This window comes from Rana temporaria, chromosome 13 (assembly GCF_905171775.1).
Source record: "Rana temporaria chromosome 13, aRanTem1.1, whole genome shotgun sequence".
Classification (NCBI taxonomy): Eukaryota; Metazoa; Chordata; class Amphibia; order Anura; family Ranidae; genus Rana; species Rana temporaria.
The window spans coordinates 41138626-41157860 of record NC_053501.1 but is presented as its reverse complement, the minus strand read 5'-3'; the positions used below and the strand labels follow the sequence as shown (position 1 = coordinate 41157860).

Here is a 19235-nt window from a genome sequence, read left to right as displayed (position 1 = left end):
CCTCCGCCCCCTCGAGTCGATCCCGCCCTGCCCAGGTCCCGTCCACAGCGAAGCCCCGCCCCCAGGAGAAGTTGGCTGTCATGCAATGGATGAACCGTTCTCTGTTCAGGTCCTTTGCTGGATTGACGAGTCTTCTGCGCTCCGTGTCCGGTGCAGTGTCATATTCTGCTCCCGCTCGGCGCTCAATGTCCGGCTCTGTAGAGTTGCGGGTGTCCCCGGAGCGCTGCCTGTTCGATGATCCTCTCCGGTTGGAGGTGATCGGGCTGATCCCCGGGCAGGAGGTGTCTGTCCGCACCGAGCTGACCGATGAAGGCGGGGAGTCGTTCACTTCCCTGGGCCGGTACCGAGCCGGGAGCGGAGGGGAGCTGGATCTGAGCCGGAGCCCGGCGCTGGAGGGCGGCACGTTCTCCGGAGTAGAAGCGGAGGGGCCCCTGTGGGCTCTGGAGCCCCGGAATGGTTTGAGGAGGTTTGTGAAGAAGGACGTGCGGATCCCCCTGACTGTCCGCTTCTCCCTCCACCAGGAGCCGGCCGGAGATGTGCTCAGCACTGCCGTCCAGGAGAGGAGCTTCCTGGGGGAAGGAGTCCGCAGGATCCCGGTGAGGGAGGGCAGAGTGCGGGCCACTCTCTTCATACCGCCTGGTGAGTGACCCCAGGACATTGGGCGATCGGGGTCACCGGGTGGGACATGGAGGGATTGGGGTCACCGGCACATTGGGTGATCAGGGTCACTTGGTGTGACATAGAGGGACTGGGGTCACCAGGACAGGTGATCAGGGTCACTCGGTGTGACATTGAGGGATTGGGGTTACCAGGACAGGCGATCAGGGTCACTCGGGGGGGAATGTGACGTGGGGGGACTGGGGTCACCAAGTGTAACGTGGAATAATGATCAGACTGTTGTCACCAGGACAGGGGATCGGGGTCACCGGGTGGGACATGGAGGGATTGGGGTCACCAGGACATTGGGTGATCAGGGTCACTCGGTGTGACATTGAGGGACTGGGGTCACCAGGACAGGTGATCAGGGTCACTCGGTGTGACATTGAGGGACTGGGGTCACCAGGACAGGTGATTGGGGTCACTCGGTGTGACATTGAGGGACTGGGGTCACCAGGACAGGTGATCAGGGTCACTCGGTGTGACATTGAGGGACTGGGGTCACCAGGACAGGTGATCAGGGTCACTCGGTGTGACATTGGGGGACTGGGGTCACCAGGACAGGTGATCAGGGTCACTCGGTGTGACATTGGGGGACTGGGGTCACCAGGACAGGTGATCAGGGTCACTCGGTGTGACATTGAGGGACTGGGGTCACCAGGACAGGTGATCAGGGTCACTCGGTGTGACATTGAGGGACTGGGGTCACCAGGACAGGTGATTGGGGTCACTCGGTGTGACATTGAGGGACTGGGGTCACCAGGACAGGTGATCAGGGTCACTCGGTGTGACATTGGGGGACTGGGGTCACCAGGACAGGTGATCAGGGTCACTTGGTGTGACATTGAGGGACTGGAGTCACCAGGACAGGTGATCAGGGTCACTCGGTGTGACGTGGGGGTAATGGGGTCACCAAGTGTGTAACGTGGAATAATGATCAGACTGTTGTCACCAGGACAGGGGATCGGGATCACTCGGTGTAACATTGAGGAACATCAGGGTCACTGGATGTGACATGGGATTGGGGGTCACCTGCAGGGCCGGATTTGCTCTCACTGCCGCCCCAAGGCCAGGTTCCGCAATGCACACCCTCCCCGCCAACCGAAGTACCCCCCCCCCCCTCCCCAAATCAATGGAGAATGGCAACCGGATGGCAGGGGCGGCACGGTTAGTTCAAATATTTTTTTTATTTTTGTATAATTTTCTTATTCTTTACCTTTTTAATTACTTTTTTATTTTATTAATTTAACCACTTCCATACAGGGCACGTATACACCTTCCCGCCCAAGCCAATTTTCAGCTTTCAGCACTGTCGCACTTTGAATGGCAATTGCGCGGTCGTGCTACACTGTACCCAAACAAAATTGGCGTCCTTTTTTCCCCACAAATAGAGCTTTCTTTTGGTGGTATTTGATCACCTCTGCGATTTTTTTTTTTTTTGCGCAACAACTAAAAAAAGACCGAAAATTTTGAAAAAAATTACGTTTTTATTTTTTTCTGTAATTTTTTTGTAAATAAGTAAGTTTTCTCTTTCAATTACGGGCACTGATATGGTGGCACTGATGGGCACAGATGAGATGGCACTGATGGACATCGACGAGGTAGTACTGACAGGCACAGATGAGGTGGCACTGATTGGCGGCGCTGGCATGCGGCACTCATGGGCACACATAGGCGGCACTGATGGGCACTCATGGGCGGCACTGATGGGCACTTATGGGCGGCACTGATGGGCACTCATAGGCGGCACAGATGGGCACTGTGGGGTGGCACAGGTGGCACTGATGGGCACTGTGGGGTGGCACTGATGGACACTGTGGGGTGGCACTGATGGACACTGTGGGGCGGCACTGATGGACACTGTGGGGCGGCACTGATTTACTTGTTGCCAGTCAGTGCCCATTTGTGGGCACTGATTGGCATCTTTTTTTTCTTGCATCTTTTTTTTTTTCCATTTTTTTTTTTCAGACTTTTTTTTTTTGATTTTTTTTTTTTTTTTTCCCTTCCCTGGTGGGCATCCCTGGTGGGCATCCCTGGTGGTCCATGTGGCGATCCGAGGGGGGGCTGCGCTGATAAACAATCAGCGCGAACCCCCCCTGTCAGGAGAGCCGCCGATCTGTCAGACGCGAGTGAGGAAGAGCCATCGACGGCTCTTCCTGTTTACATCGTGATCAGCCGTGGTTGGACACGGCTGATCACGTAGTAAAGAGTCTCCGTGAGAGACTCTTTACCGAGATCGGTGTTGCGCGGTGTCAGACTGACACCCCGCAACAACGATCGCTGCGATGCGCGCCCCCGGGGGCGCGCAGCGGCTCAGAATCCTGAGGACGTCATATGACGTCCGGTCAGGATTCTACAACCACTTTGCCGACGTCAATTTGTCATTGGCGGGCGGCAAGTGGTTAATTATTATTTCTTATTATTTTTTTTTATTTTTTTTTTTATCTATTTTTTTCACTTTTTTGCTATCATAGAGGAGAAAACAATTTCCTGTGTGATAGCAATTGGAGGTGACAGGTTCTCTTTATTGACCCCTGTCACCTCCAAAACAGGAGTCCTAGCACTGTGCTAGAACTCCTGTCACAGCTGAGATGGGAAGAGCACAGCTCTCCCCTCTCACTGTGTACATCGGCAGCAGGGACAGGAGACAGACTCGGTGGCTGGGGGGAGGACGGAGTCCCGAAGACAAAGCCAGCAGAGAGAGGTATGTGGGGGGGAAGGGGAGGACGGACGGGAGCACACATTTTACAAGTGATTTCGGTGACATCGCCGCAATCACTTGTTAACGAGCGAGCAGATTCCCCCATAACTTACCGCCCTTAACTGTATGTTACGGGCGTCGGAGGAATCCATGCCACTGCCGCCCCTTGGCGCCCTGCCGCCCCAAGGCCTGGCCTCAGTGGCCTTGTGGGAAATCCGGGCCTGGTCACCTGGTGTGTCATGGAGGGACATAGGGGGGCCCAGGTATAATATGGAGGAGTATCGGAGTCATCTGGACATCAGGGTGACTGGGTAAGGCTTGGGATTGGTTTCACCAGGTATGACATGGAGGGACTTCAGGGTCACTGGGTGTGACATGGAGGAATGATCAGATCAGGGACAGAGGAGGCTGTATGCGGTCTAAACCTATGACATGGAGGGAGATCTGGGTCACCAGATATAACACGGAGGGACGTTGAGATCACTGGGTGTGACTTAGAGGGACGTTGGGGTTGCTAGGTAAGACATGGATGGGATCAGGGTCACCAGCTATGACATAGAGCAGGGATATGCAGTTAGCGGACCTCCAGCTGTTGCAGAACTACAAGTCCCATCAGTCATAGCAAGACTCTGACAGCCACAAGCATGACACCCAGAGGCAGAGGCATGATGGGACTTTTTGCAAAAGCTGGAGGTCTGCTAATTGCATATCCCTGACACAGAGGGACATCAGGGTCACTGGGTATGACATGGAGGGACATCAGCATCATTGGGTTTGATGTGGAGGGTTGTCGGGGGTCACTGGGTAATATATAGGATTGGGGTCACTGGGTATGACATGGAGGGACATCGGGGTCACTGGGTAATATATGGGATTGGGGTCACCAGGTATGACATGGAGGGACATCAGGGTCACTGGGTAATATATGGGATTGGGGTCACCGGGTATGACATGGAGGGACATCAGGGTCACTGGGTAATACATAGGATTGGGGTCACCGGGTATGACATGGAGGGACATCAGGGTAACTGGGTAATATATGGGATTGGGGTCACTGGGTATGACATGGAGGGACATCAGGGTCACTGGGTAATACATGGGATTGGGGTCACCAGGTATGACATGGAGGGACATCGGGGTCACTGGGTAATATATGGGATTGGGGTCACCGGGTATGACATGGAGGGACATCTGGGACACTGGGTAATATATGGGATTGGGGTCACCAGGTATGACATGGAGGGACATCGGGGTCACTGGGTAATATATGGGATTGGGGTCACCGGGTATGACATGGAGGGACATCGGGGTCACTGGGTAATACATAGGATTGGGGTCACCGGGTATGACATGGAGGGACATCAGGGTCACTGGGTAATATATGGGATTGGGGTCACCGGGTATGACATGGAGGGACATCAGGGTCACTGGGTAATATATGGGATTGGGGTCACCGGGTATGACATGGAGGGACATCAGGGTCACTGGGTAATATATGGGATTGGGGTCACCGGGTATGACATGGAGGGACATCGGGGTCACTGGGTAATATATGGGATTGGGGTCACCGGGTATGACATGGAGGGACATCGGGGTCACTGGGTAATATATGGGATTGGGGTCACCGGGTATGACATGGAGGGACATCGGGGTCACTGGGTAATACATAGGATTGGGGTCACCGGGTATGACATGGAGGGACATCAGGGTCACTGGGTAATATATGGGATTGGGGTCACCGGGTATGACATGGAGGGACATCAGGGTCACTGGGTAATATATGGGATTGGGGTCACCGGGTATGACATGGAGGGACATCAGGGTCACTGGGTAATATATGGGATTGGGGTCACCGGGTATGACATAGGATTGGGGTCACCGGGTATGACATGGAGGGACATCAGGGTCACTGGGTAATATATGGGATTGGGGTCACCGGGTATGACATGGAGGGACATCAGGGTCACTGGGTAATATATGGGATTGGGGTCACCGGGTATGACATGGAGGGACATCAGGGTCACTGGGTAATATATAGGATTGGGGTCACCAGGTATGACATGGAGGGACATCAGGGTCACTGGGTAATATATAGGATTGGGGTCACCAGGTATGACATGGAGGGACATCAGGGTCACTGGGTAATATATGGGATTGGGGTCACCGGGTATGACATGGAGGGACATCAGGGTCACTGGGTAATATATAGGATTGGGGTCACCAGGTATGACATGGAGGGACATCAGGGTCACTGGGTAATATATGGGATTGGGGTCACCGGGTATGACATAGGATTGGGGTCACCAGGTATGACATGGAGGGACATTGGGGTCACTGGGTAATATATGGGGTTGGGGTCACCAGGTATGACATGGAGGGACGTCAGGGTCACTGGGTAATATATGGGATTGAGGTCACCGGGTATGACATGGAGCAGTGTTTCCCAACTCCAGTCCTCAAGGCACACCAACAGGTCATGTTTTCAGGCTTTTCAATATTTTGCACAGGTGATTTGATCAGTTTCACTGCCTTAGTAATTACCACAGCCGTTTCAACTGAGGAAAATCCTGAAAACATGACCTGTTGGTGTGCCCCGAGGACTGGAGTTGAAAACCACTGACATGGAGGAATGATCAGACCAGGGACAGAGGAGGCTGTATCCTGTCTGAACCTACACAGGACCAGGGTTGCCAACCCTCCTGCTGCTTTCTTTTACTGACTAAACATGGAACGTTTACTGACAGGGGAACTTTTCTTCTTCTTTTTTTTTTTTTTTTTTTTGACAACCAGAAGCATGTCAGATCTTATATTAGAAACAAAGAAGGTCAATGTTTGAACAATATGGACACAATATGAAAACATTGACAATACCCAGAACAAGTAGCTTGCCAGGTTTACATTTCTAAAGTCAATAGAGCGTGATGAGAGATCAGCCACCCTGCTGGGATACAGTTTCATGCCCATGACAGCAATGGGGATCACCAGGTTGTAACAAGCAGTGGCTTAAAAGAGGACAATTAAACAGAGCTGCACCCTGACCACCTACCTCTAAATGAACATAGCAGCTGCTTGGGTGAGTACAGAATACTGTAAACCTCGATGCTCAGCTTCACTTTTAACGTCCCATACCAAGTTTCACAGGCAGCACCACCTGTCAGACTTGCCTATTGAGGGCACTGCACTATACCATAAGGAAATCACTTGTCTTGCGGTGATAATGCAGGCCTTCAATGTAAAATTCCCATTTGGCTGGATAAAAACGGACATTCTGGAAGCAGCATTATCGTTTTCTGAATGGATGCAAACTGCCTCTGCAAAGCATTCCACCATGGGTCCCTTCATAGAGTTGCAGAAGGAACTGCAGTACATGGGAAGTAAGCCCACTTTAGGCCCCCTTTCACACTGGGGATCTTTCAGGTGCTTTTGGGCTAAAAAAATAGCGCCTGAAAAACGCCTCACCTGCAGCCCCAGTGTGAGAGATGGCGTGCTTTCACACTAGGGTGGTGCGCTTGCAGAATGTTAGAAGAAGTCCTGCAAGCAGCGTCTTTCGGGCGGTAGAGGAGTGGGGGTTAACCCTTTATTCAGCCGCTAGTGGAGGTTAAAAGTGCCGCCATAACAGCAGTGAACCGCTAATTCCACCTCGCCCCAGTTTGAAAGTAAACTAAGACACAAAGGGCTTATTTAGTGCTAGACATTCTACAGGAGAAGGTGAGAGACTGCAGACGTGGTACAGGAGAAGGTTAGAGACTGCAGACGTGGTACAGGAGAAGGTTAGAGACAGCAGACGTGGTACAGGAGAAGGTTAGAGACCTCAGACGTGGTACAGGAGACGGTGAGAGACCGCAGACGTGGTACGGGAGACGGTGAGAGACCTCAGACGTGGTACGGGAGACGGTGAGAGACCTCAGACGTGGTACAGGAGACGGTGAGAGACCTCAGACGTGGTACAGGAGACGGTGAGAGACCTCAGACGTGGTACAGGAGACGGTGAGAGACCGCAGACGTGGTACAGGAGACGGTGAGAGACCGCAGACGTGGTACAAGAGACGGTGAGAGACCGCAGACGTGGTACAGGAGACGGTGAGAGACCGCAGACGTGGTACAGGAGACGGTGAGAGACCGCAGACGTGGTACAGGAGACGGTGAGAGACCGCAGACGTGGTACAGGAGACGGTGAGAGACCGCAGACGTGGTACAGGAGACGGTGAGAGACCGCAGACGTGGTACAGGAGACGGTGAGAGACCGCAGACGTGGTACAGGAGACGGTGAGAGACCGCAGACGTGGTACAGGAGACGGTGAGAGACCGCAGACGTGGTACAGGAGACGGTGAGAGACCGCAGACGTGGTACAGGAGACGGTGAGAGACCGCAGACGTGGTACAGGAGACGGTGAGAGACCGCAGACGTGGTACAGGAGACGGTGAGAGACCGCAGACGTGGTACAGGAGACGGTGAGAGACCGCAGACGTGGTACAGGAGACGGTGAGAGACCGCAGACGTGGTACAGGAGACGGTGAGAGACCTCAGACGTGGTACAGGAGACGGTGAGAGACCTCAGACGTGGTACAGGAGACGGTGAGAGACCGCAGACGTGGTACAGGAGACGGTGAGAGACCGCAGACGTGGTACAGGAGACGAAGAAGAGGGAGCATAACAATTCTCGTGCCTTCGCTCCCATGTAAGGTCCTTTTGAAAATATCAATATTTTTTGATCTTGTCCATTCCCCTTGTCCTGTGCTGGAATATGTAGCACGATGTAAAGTACGTAAGGCATGAACAAGAACAAGACAACAGTACACAGCAATTGAAAGATCATATATCCATATGTCCTATCGATGGTGTAAAACATGACTTCTATTCCATACAGGTCATTGTTTAACAATTAGAATTGCTTTACAGTTCCATTTGGCTAGTACTGTGAAGGAGATCCTTTTGCAGGTATAGTAATGTGTGTGAATTACGCCCACAGGACCCGGACCATTTCCCGGTGTAATTGAAATTCAAGGGACAGGCGGAGGACTCCTGGAATACAAAGCAAGCCTATTAGCCAGTAGAGGGTTTGCCACGATGGCATTGGCGTACTACAACTATGAAGATCTCCCAAAGGATATGAAAGCTTTTCACTTGGAGTACTTTGAAGAAGCGATGAATTACATGCTGCAGCATCCTAAGGTGAGCGTCATTGTGGGAGGCATGAATATATAGAGTTAAAGGATCAGGAACATTTTACAAGTTACACCTGTATTTAGGGTGAAACATGTAACATGTGCCAGCTCCCTCCACCTCTTCCCCTGTGACATGTCCTCAGGCTTGCAAACAGAAGTATGGTCTGAAAGCCAGAGGACATGTCTGCAGGAGCCTACATTGCATCGTGATCTACTGATCGAAGGTGCAATGCTTTCCAGACTGCAGCTGGAAAAAATAATAAATGTACTGTGAGCGGGTGGTGGGTAGATCCCATGCCCAAGGTGCAGACCCGCTGACAAGTGACACAGCATCGCTGCTTGCAGAGGCAATGGGCCAGATTCACAAAGAGTTACGCCGGCGTATCAGTAGATACGCCGACGTAACTCCGAATCTAAGCCCGTCGTATGTTTAAGTGTATTCTCAAACTGAGATACACTTAAACATGCCTAAGATACGACGGCCTGCGCTGTCGTATCTTAGGGAGCAATATTTACACTGGCCGCTAGGTGGCGCTTCCATTGCAGTCGGTGTAGAATATGCAAACGAGTCGTTACGCCGATTCACGAACATACGCTTGCCTGTCGTAGTAAATTTACATCGTTTCCGTAAGAGATACACGGCGTAAAGATAAACATGCCCCCTAGGTGGCGTTTCCAATGTTAAGTATGGCAGTCGTTCCCGCGTCGCAATTTGAAAATTTTACGTTGTTTGCGTAAGTCGTCCGTGCATGGTGCTGGACGCCATTTACGTTCACTTCGAAATCAATGGCGTCATTGCGACGTCATTTACCGCAATGCACGTCGGGAAATTTTAGGGACGGCGCATGCGCAGTACGATCGATGCGTGAACGCGCCTAATTTAAATGATCCACGCCCCCTACCCGGATCATTTGAATTAGGCGGGCTTGCGCAGGGGGAATTTACGCTACGCCGCCGCAACTTTACAGGCAAGTGCTTTGTGAATCAAGCACTTGCCCGTAAAACTTGCGGCGGCGTAACGTAAATGCGATACGTTACGCCGCCGCAGATATACCTGAATCTGGCCCCGTGTCTGTATGGCGCCCCGCACTGCCTCCTGCGATCCTTCACGGCTACACTGTCTCCCGCAATCCACCCTTCACATCTGTCCTGTCCACTTAGTATTTCATATTTAGGCACTCAGGATACATGTGAGGTGAGGATTAGCGGAAGTGTAACGCACCAGGTCAGGCAAGTTTACTTCAAGGGCCACTAAAAGGAAAGGAAAAACACTTGTTAAAGGAAAAGAAAAAAGTATTATTCAACACCAGCTGATTAAGCATGCAGTTGTAAGGGGGATGCTGGACAAGGGACATGTCGGTCATACATGTTAGCTGCCACTCCTAATCTCTGAACACTGCACTACTTTAGTCATGACCTGTAAACATTGCATTACTTACTCATAACTTGCGAACTCTGCTTAGGGCTCATTCAGGTGGGCGCCGAGTCCCGTCCTCCGTGCACGGCTGCTTTTTTCTGCGTCTGTATCCACCTCGGAGCTGCATGCGGGCAGCCCATAGAAATGGATGCGCACACAACAGCTGCACGGAGACGGTTGCAATTCTAAATTTTACATTTGTGCAGGAGCGGGTGCACAGATCCAAACGCAGACGTTGTGTGTTCAGATCAATGGACCCACTCCTACATGATTTTTTTCCCCCATAAAGGTTAAATTATCCTTTAAATCGGAGCTCGGTAACCCATCAATCGTGAGCGGGTGGCGGGTAGATCCCATGCCCAAGGTGCAGACCCGCTGACAAGTGACCTTCTCCCCACAGCATCGCTGCAGCCGTGCACGGAGGACGGGACTCGGCGCCCACCTGAGTGAGCACTAAGCAGAGTTCGCAAGTTATGAGTAAGTAATGCAATGTTTACAGGTCATGACTAAAGTAGTGCAGTGTTCAGAGATTAGGAGTGGCTGCTAACATGTATGACCGACATGTCCCTTGTCCAGCATCCCCCTTACAACTGCATGCTTAATCAGCTGGTGTTGAATAATACATTTTTATTTTTTCTTCTATGTCAAATTTCGACATGCGACTGTGTCCGTGTGGCTGCAGCATCTGCATCCACTTCTATGGGCTGACTGTATGCAGATGCAGCAAAAAGTGGCTGAGCATGGAGGACGGGACTTACTTACTCCTGACCTATGAACTCTCCATCCAGTTACTCCTCAGTGTCCTCACCTGTGAACTTTGATTTACTAACTCATGAACTATGTTACTCCTAACCATTGCACTTTGCATTTCATTATATACACCTCTGGCTATTTACTTTCCACAATGTATACTTCTCTGACAGGCTGAGCCCAGCCCAGCTAGCCAAGTAGAATCCAACCAGCCAGCCAGGGGAGATCTAAGGCCAGCCAACAGGGCTAGAACTCAGGAAACACATCCTACCGACCTCTGTACGCTGCTCTATGTACTACCGACCTCCTATGTACTACCGACCTCTGTACACTGCTCTATGTACTACCGACCTCTGTACGCTGCTCTATGTACTACCGACCTCCTATGTACTACCGACCTCTGTACACTGCTCTATGTACTACCGACCTCTGTACGCTGCTCTATGTACTACCGACCTCCTATGTACTACCGACCTCTGTACACTGCTCTATGTACTACCGACCTCTGTACGCTGCTCTATGTACTACCGACCTCCTATGTACTACCGACCTCTGTACACTGCTCTATGTACTACCGACCTCTGTACGCTGCTCTATGTACTACCGACCTCCTATGTACTACCGACCTCTGTACGCTGCTCTATGTACTACCGACCTCTGTACGCTGCTCTATGTACTACCGACCCCTGTACGCTGCTCTATGTACTACCGACCCCTGTACGCTGCTCTATGTACTACCGACCTCTGTACGCTGCTCTATGTACTACCGACCTCTGTACGCTGCTCTATGTACTACCGACCTCTGTACGCTGCTCTATGTACTACCGACCCCTGTACGCTGCTCTATGTACTACCGACCTCTGTACGCTGCTCTATGTACTACCGACCTCTGTACGCTGCTCTATGTACTACCGACCTCTGTACGCTGCTCTATGTACTACCGACCTCTGTACGCTGCTCTATGTACTACCGACCTATGTACGCTGCTCTATGTACTACCGACCTCTGTACGCTGCCCTACGTCCTACCGACCTCTGTTTTCTGCCCCCCCCCCCCCAAAAAAAAAATGGAGCACCAGCTGCCACTGGGAAATCTTTTATTTTTTATTAAATTTTTTTGTTAAAAAATGTAATTGACTAATGTTTTGGCTGCTTTATCGCTATATTATATCTAATATATCTGATATATCTGACTATATCTACGACCATCTGCTATTGGACATCGGTTCCCTCATGACTGTGAATGATTTATACTGTATTGTGAACTATTGGTTGGTTGCACAGCAGGACAAAATAGATTTGTGTGTGTGTGTTTTTTTTTTTTTTATATAGATTGCTTTACTCTACATGAGTCTTGATGGTTGTATTTAGGTGTCTAAATATAAGGTGTGTGTGTGTGTGTGTGTGTGTGTGTGTGTGTGTGTGTGTGTGTGTAGGGGGTGTTAAGGTATGTAAGGAACAACGTTGTTCTTATTTTTAATAGGTGGGGGTTTGGGTGTGTGCATTTTTTATAATCAAAATTAACTAATTTAAAAGAGAAGTATGGGATCTGTTTTTGTTTTTTTTCCCCCCAAGAATCATCTAGGTGCATAGGCGAGCGCTTGAAATGCTTCGCTCTGCCTGGCCCTGGAAGTTCCATATGCGTTTCCGGCAACAGAGAGAGGAGCCCAACTCACAAACCCTGGGCACCTCTGCTCTGCAGCTATTTTAAAAGAAAAAACATTCCAGGTCCCATTGTTTAGCTGGTTTACGGGGCCGAAAGGGGACTATTTAACCACTTTCGGGTGCAGGCGGAGTGATCTACTGCACTGCGGTTACGGACATTTCTATAACATACGGTCTTCTTCTATAACAATCCGCTGGGGCTTTAAATGCAAGAAAAGTCTGATAAATAGTCCCTTTCTGCCCCAGACCCTGTTGCTCAGCTCAGTGTGGGTCAGGGAAGCTGGATCCCAGTGATCGGTGCTGTGCCCGGCTCTCGTGACCGACATAGAGCAGCGGGTGCAAGTGCAGAGCATGGCTGGCTGTGTCAATCCCTTGCGGTTCCGACTACCCCCTCCATGCTGATTAGTACAGAGGGCAGGCCCTTCACCCATCCATACTGATCACACTGTACCCCTCACTATACACCCTCCGCCCCACAGAATATTGCACCCCTCACCCCATACTGATCTACCCCATAGAACACTACCCCTCACTATACGTTCTGCCCCCACCCCGTAGATCACTGCACCCCTCACAATACATTTTGCCCTGACCTCATAGAACACTGCACCCCCCCACAATACACCCGTCCTCCACCTCACAGAACACTGTACTCCTTACTATACACCCTTCCCCCACCTCGTAGAACACTGTACCGCTCATTATACACCCTGAGCCCACCTCCTAGAACACTGCACCCCTCACAATGAACCCTGCCCCCATCTCGTAGAAAACACTACATCCCTCGCTATACACCCTGCCCCTACTTCAGCTGTCGGGTGCTGCCGCCGCCATTGCGGGTAAGGGAACCTGGCAGTGTAGCCTAATGGCAGTGAACCCTACTGTGCATGCGGCTCCGCTCCTCTCTCTCCTACTGGCCCTACTGGAGGAGGAGGAGGGAGCCGAGCGATGACCCCAACAGCTGCAGCTGTGGCTCTTGGAGGTGGGAACAGGGATACCTGTCCGCTTCTATCCCCACCTCCCCCCCCCCCCCCCGAAAGGGCCCAAATGTTGCATCGGAGGGGGGAGGAGACAAATGAGCAGAAGTTAAATTTTTGGGTGGAACTCCACTTTAAGCAGTGCAAAGCGATCGTTTTTAGATATGCTGGACAATACTCAAATGTGTTAATGAAACAACCATGCAATTGTTTGATATTGTTAGTCTGGTGTAATTGGCTTGGTGTAGCAAAAATCAGCAAATGGGTAAGAGTGGGTTAACAACTTTCATATTTTCAACTTTCACCCAGACATCCAGGACTAAATATGCTGGGTGGTTTAAAAAAAAGTTCTGACCACTTAAATATTGTTGTTTCAATCCACCCAATATTTCTCAATGTTGATCGGACCTAATTCAGTCACACTTTCCCCTGCAAGGTCTTGCATGACATTTCCTTGGAATAAGGCGGTAAACTGTTAAGCATTTAATCCAACGTTTTCAACAAAGAGGAACCCTTGAAAAAAAAACTTTCTGGTCTCATGGTACCCCTGCTAAAAGACTATGGGGTAGATTCACACCGGAGATACGACGTCGTATCTCTGAGTATGGCCGGTCGTATCTATGCGCCCGATTCATAGAATCAGTTACGCATAGATTTCTGTTAGATCCGACCGGCGTAAGTCTCTTACGCCGTCGGATCTTAACTGCATATTTACGCTGGCCGCTAGGGGCGTGTACGCTGATTTACGCCTAGAATATGTAAATCGGCTAGATACGCAAATTTACGAACGTACGCCCGGCCGACGCAGTACATTTACGCCGTTTGCGTTAGGCTTTTCCCGGCGTAAAGTTACCTCTGCTATATGAGGCGTATATGCGGTTAAAGCGGTGGTTCGCCCTAAAAACTACTTTTTCTTATTCCACTGCCCCCCCACATTACAATCCGATTTAAGGCTCTTATTATTTTTTTCATGCTGTACATGCCTTAGTACAGCATATTCACCCGTGCATCCGGGTTGCAAGTCCCGCGGGAGTGGGCGTTCCTCACATGTGTGTGATTGACGTTTTGCCCAAAAACGAGCTCCCCCCCCGTTGCGTAAGCCGCGTCACGATTGGCGAAAGGAGCCGAACGGCAATGCGCATGCGCAGTATAGTGCCGACTCGCCGTTCGGCTCCTTTCGCCAACCGTGACGCGGCTTACGCGACGGGGGGGAGCTCGTTTTTGGGCAAAACGTCAATCACCAGCATGTGAGGAACGCCCACTCCCGCGGGACTCGCATCCCGGATGCACGGGTGAATATGCTGTACTAAGGTATGTACAGCATGAAAAAAATAATAAGAGCCTTAATCGGATTGTAATGTGGGGGGGCAGTGGAATAAGAAAAAGTAGTTTTTAGGGTGAACCACCCCTTTAAGTATGTTAAGTATGGCCGTCGTTCCCGCAACGAAATTTGAAAATTTTACGTCGTTTGCGTAAGTCGTTCGCGAATAGGGCTGGACGTAATTTACGTTCACGTCGAAAGCAATGACGATTTGCGGCGGAATTTCAAACATGCGCACTGGGATTTTTTCACGAACAGGGTAATACGCAAGGTCACAGTTAATATACATAAAACACACCCACATCATCCACATTTGAATTAGGCGGGCTTATGCCGACACACATACGTTACGCCGTCGTAACTAAGGAGGGCGCAAGTTGTTTCTGAATACAGAACTTGTGCCCTAAATTACGGCGGCGTAACGTATCTGAGATGCGTTACGCCGGGCAGATAGATACACCATTGTATCTGAATCCAGCCCTATATCTACAACTCATGATACATTAGTGTGATGGTCAGTGGGAAGAATGCTCCTTACACTCGAGGTCATAGGGAAGAATTACTCTTTTACAGATACCTAAAAAGATCAGTGGGAACTTATCTGAGAGACAGAAATGGCTCCTAGCTCGAGGAACCCTAGTGTTCCATGAAACCCTGCTTGGGAAACCCTGATCTAATCAAATGATTCTAAGTCCTGGCAGGCCATCCACAGTAATGTAGACATATGTTGACATTAGTGCTGTCAAGCGATTAAAATTTCTAATCGCGATTAATCGCATTAATGTCATAGTTAACTCACGATTAATCGCACGATTAAGGAGGTTCACCCTTAAACATTTTTTTTTAGTTTTCTTATTTTTTTTTTTTTTTTTTATAATATTAAATTGTGTTTTTTTATTTTTTTACATTTTGATCACTTTTATTGCTGTCACAAGGAATGTAAACATCCCTTGTGACAGCAATAGGTGGTGACAGGTCCTCTTTATGGAGGGATCGGGGGTCTAAAAGACCTCCGAGCCCTCCTTTGCACTTCAAAGTATTCAGATCGCCGAAAACGGCGATTCTGAATACTGTGTACTTTTTTAAATCCGGCGCCATTGGCAGCCGAGAAACCCGGAAGTGACGTCATGACGCCGCTTCCGTGGTTTCAATGCGGAGACTGAATCAAAGCCGTTTACGGCTTAGTGTCAGTCTCCGCCTGGACACAGAAGGCGCCGGATGGAGGATCGGGTCTCCTGGTGGGACGGGAGGCCCGGTCAGAGCGGCGAAAGGCGGCGGGAGGGGGGGGATGTCCCCTCCCGCTCCTCCGGCATAACAACCGAGCGGCTTTTAGCCGCATCGGTTGTTATGTTTGGATAGCTGATCGCCCGCTCTAAACAACGGTACCGGGATGATGCCTGCGGCTGCAGGCATCATCCCGGTATAACCCCCGAACGCCGCCTCGTTAATCGCGCGATAAAAAAATTGACGGCGTTAACATGGGTTTGTGTTAACGCCGTTAATAACGCGTTTAACTGACAGCACTAGTTGACATATAACCTCAAGTCGCCCCAAGTCGCTTGACAGCAGAAATCCCATGTTAGTCAATGAGAGCCATCTTAATGTACTACTGAAGTGAAGTCGCAGCGACTTCAGAAAAGGTTCCTGTACTACTTCAAGGCGACTTCTAGGCAACTTGTACCCATAGATTTCAATGGAAGTTGCCTCCAAAGTTGGATCTCCATCTTAACTAAAGCAACTTTTTACAGGAAAAGAAAATAGTTTACTCAGGCAAACCCCTCCCTCCCACAGAGCTGATAATTCTGTGATTGGCCACACCCAATTTTTTTTGTTCTTTGTCTGAATTTCTCACTTCCTGTTTCTCCTCAGTAAACTTCACACCATCATCCGAGTGGTGGTTAGTCAGCCAGAACAGCTTACTGACCAGCTTACTGAGGAGGAACAGGGAGTGAGAAATTCAGACAAAGGAAAAAAAAACATTTAGAAGGGAAATCGAAGGAAAAGGTAAGTGAGCCAACAATGCACTAGCTTATAGGAACCTATTTAGAAAATAAAAAACAAACCTTTACAACCCCTTTTAAATGTGTAGTTGTTTTGGATTGCTTTCCCCTGAAAAGCTTGTTGGCCATCTGTCGCAATAGTAAGCTGATAGAGCAATGTCTTTCTTTCTACTTCAGGTTAAAGGTCCAGGAATAGGTCTTCTTGGTCATTCTAAAGGTGGAGATTTGGTGGTTTCTATGGCTTCCTTCCTTAAAGGTATAACTGCAGCAGCTGTTGTAAATGGAGCTGTGGCCAATGTTGCAGCAGACCTTCACTACAAGGACATCACATTGCCTGCCATTGGCTATGACCCAAAAAAAGCTACGTTCCCAAAGCCAGGATTTATGGATATCCGGGACGTTTTTAACAATCCACTAGAAGAACCGAATCGTCAGAGCCTTATTCCCATTTGGAGAGCACATTGCAAGTTTCTCTTTATCGTGGGAGAAGATGACCGGAACTGGAAGAGCGACTTTTATGCCCAGACAGCCTGCAATCTTTTGGAAGAACACGGGAAAGAAAAGCCAGAGGTTGTGTACTATCCTAAAGCTGGACATTATATTGAGCCTCCTTACTACCCACTATGTAAAGCTTTCATACATAAGCTTGTTGGTCTTCCATGTGTTTGGGGAGGGGAACCAAAAGCGCACAATTTTGCACAAGTCGACTCCTGGAAGAGAATTCAGGCTTTCTTCCACAAGCACTTAACTCAGGAAAGCCCCTCCAGCAAAATGTGAAGGTGAAACCATAGGAATGAGATCATAAAATGATCATTATTGAAGATATCGTATTCTGATAACCATACATGCTAAATACAGGTTTATTCCACATATTACCAGATTATTATTTATTTTATTTCAAATGCCAATTTTATATCTTTACCTGCACTATGATTAAGGTGTTCAGCAAAAGTTATTGCCATGGACTGGGACAAACTAGAACATTTTCAAGGGTGCATGAGCAGTTGCAGCAACAGTCTGAGGAATTCATGTGGTGGACACTCTTTAGAATTTCATTGCAGCTCTACATGACCCTTGATGTCATTACCCAGACATGGCCATGGCCATACTTGGACAGTGATATCAATTAGCATCGCCACTCCTTGGTTTACTTTCAGCTATTGGCAGGGGAATCTCCTAGATGGCAGCCGAATGGCACTGGGAATGAGTCATTGATTGTTATGGCATCTTCCCAGCAAATATGCCCAACTGTAAGAACTGGTACCTCTCTCTCTCCTATTGGCCAACTCAGAGCTGATTGCAATTACCGCCGGTTAACATATGTGCGGTTATTCTTTTAGACTTTCTCACAGCCATAGTGACAGATTCTAAAAGTGGCAGTAGTAGAAGCTGGATCTGGATATTCGCGTATTCGTTTCCACTGGTGCAAAGCTTTTTTGACTTAAAGGGGTGGTTCACCCTAAAAACTACTTTTTTTTATTACACTGGCCCCCCACATTACAATACGATTAAGCCTATTATCTTTTTTTTGATGCTGTACATACCTTCGTACAGCTATTCACCCGTGGCTTCCGGGTTGCGAGTCCCGCGGGAGTGGGCGTTCCTAACATGTCTGTGATTGACGTTTTGACCAAAAACGAGCTCCCCCCCGTCGCGTAAGACGCGTCACGGTTGGCGAAAGAAACCGAACGGCAAGTCGGCGCTATACTGCGCATGCACATCGCCGTTCGGGTCCTTTCGCCAACCGTGACGCGGCTTACACGACGGGGGGGGAGCTCGTTTTTGGTCAAAACGTCAATCACAGACATGTTAGGAACGCCCACTCCCGCGGGACTCGCAACCCGGAAGCCACGGGTGAATAGCTGTACGAAGGTATGTACAGCATCAAAAAAAAGATAATAGGCTTAATCGTATTGTAATGTGGGGGGCCAGTGTAATAAGAAAAAGTAGTTTTTAGAGTGAACCTCCCCTTTAAGCACAGATCAATTTAAAGGGGCCATACCTCTAGAAAAATGTTGTTGCTTTATTGAATTCCCCCCCCCATGTCTTTCATTTAAAAAAAAAAGTTGATAAAAGATAACTCCTTAAAGCACTCCTGGCATTGTTCTAGGTTTCCCAATTCCTGAACTATCACTATAGCTGGTTGGTGTAGTTTGCGTGTAAATGTGGAGAAAATTACAAAGGCATGTGAAATAAAGGTTGCAAAATTTGAGTATAGCCTCAGATCAAATTGTTTAAATAATCATATAATGTACCATCATCCAGGATTTAATAGAGAAAGGGGCACCGGAGGATAGAATGGTCGCGGCTGCTAGTACCGTAAACCAAAAATAAACTATCACCCAGAAAGAATTTTTGTATATATGTGGACTTTCTCGGTACTAATGACACAGGTAGATACAGTAAAAAATTCATTTATTATACATAAAAAAATATACAGTATTAAAAACAAAACTAATGACAATCAACCTCACACTAGTTACAGCAGTAGAATATAAACGGAAATCCGTATGGTATCTATTGTTGTGAGGTAAAGTCAGAAGGAGACCTCAAAGTCTATATATATATATATATACAAAAAA

The 19235-nt window shown here is 49.1% G+C and overlaps 1 protein-coding gene across 1 annotated transcript; it reads left to right on the top strand.

The window, feature by feature from the left end:
- Positions 1 to 34: 34 nt before the first annotated feature.
- On the top strand, positions 35 to 17525 carry LOC120920315 (acyl-coenzyme A thioesterase 1-like). Its single transcript, XM_040332324.1, has 3 exons — positions 35 to 639; positions 8329 to 8531; positions 16831 to 17525. The coding sequence occupies exons 1-3, from the start codon at positions 81 to 83 to the stop codon at positions 17428 to 17430; spliced, it is 1362 nt and encodes a 453-aa protein (XP_040188258.1). The 5' UTR covers positions 35 to 80; the 3' UTR covers positions 17431 to 17525.
- The last annotated feature ends 1710 nt before the right edge of the window (positions 17526 to 19235 follow it).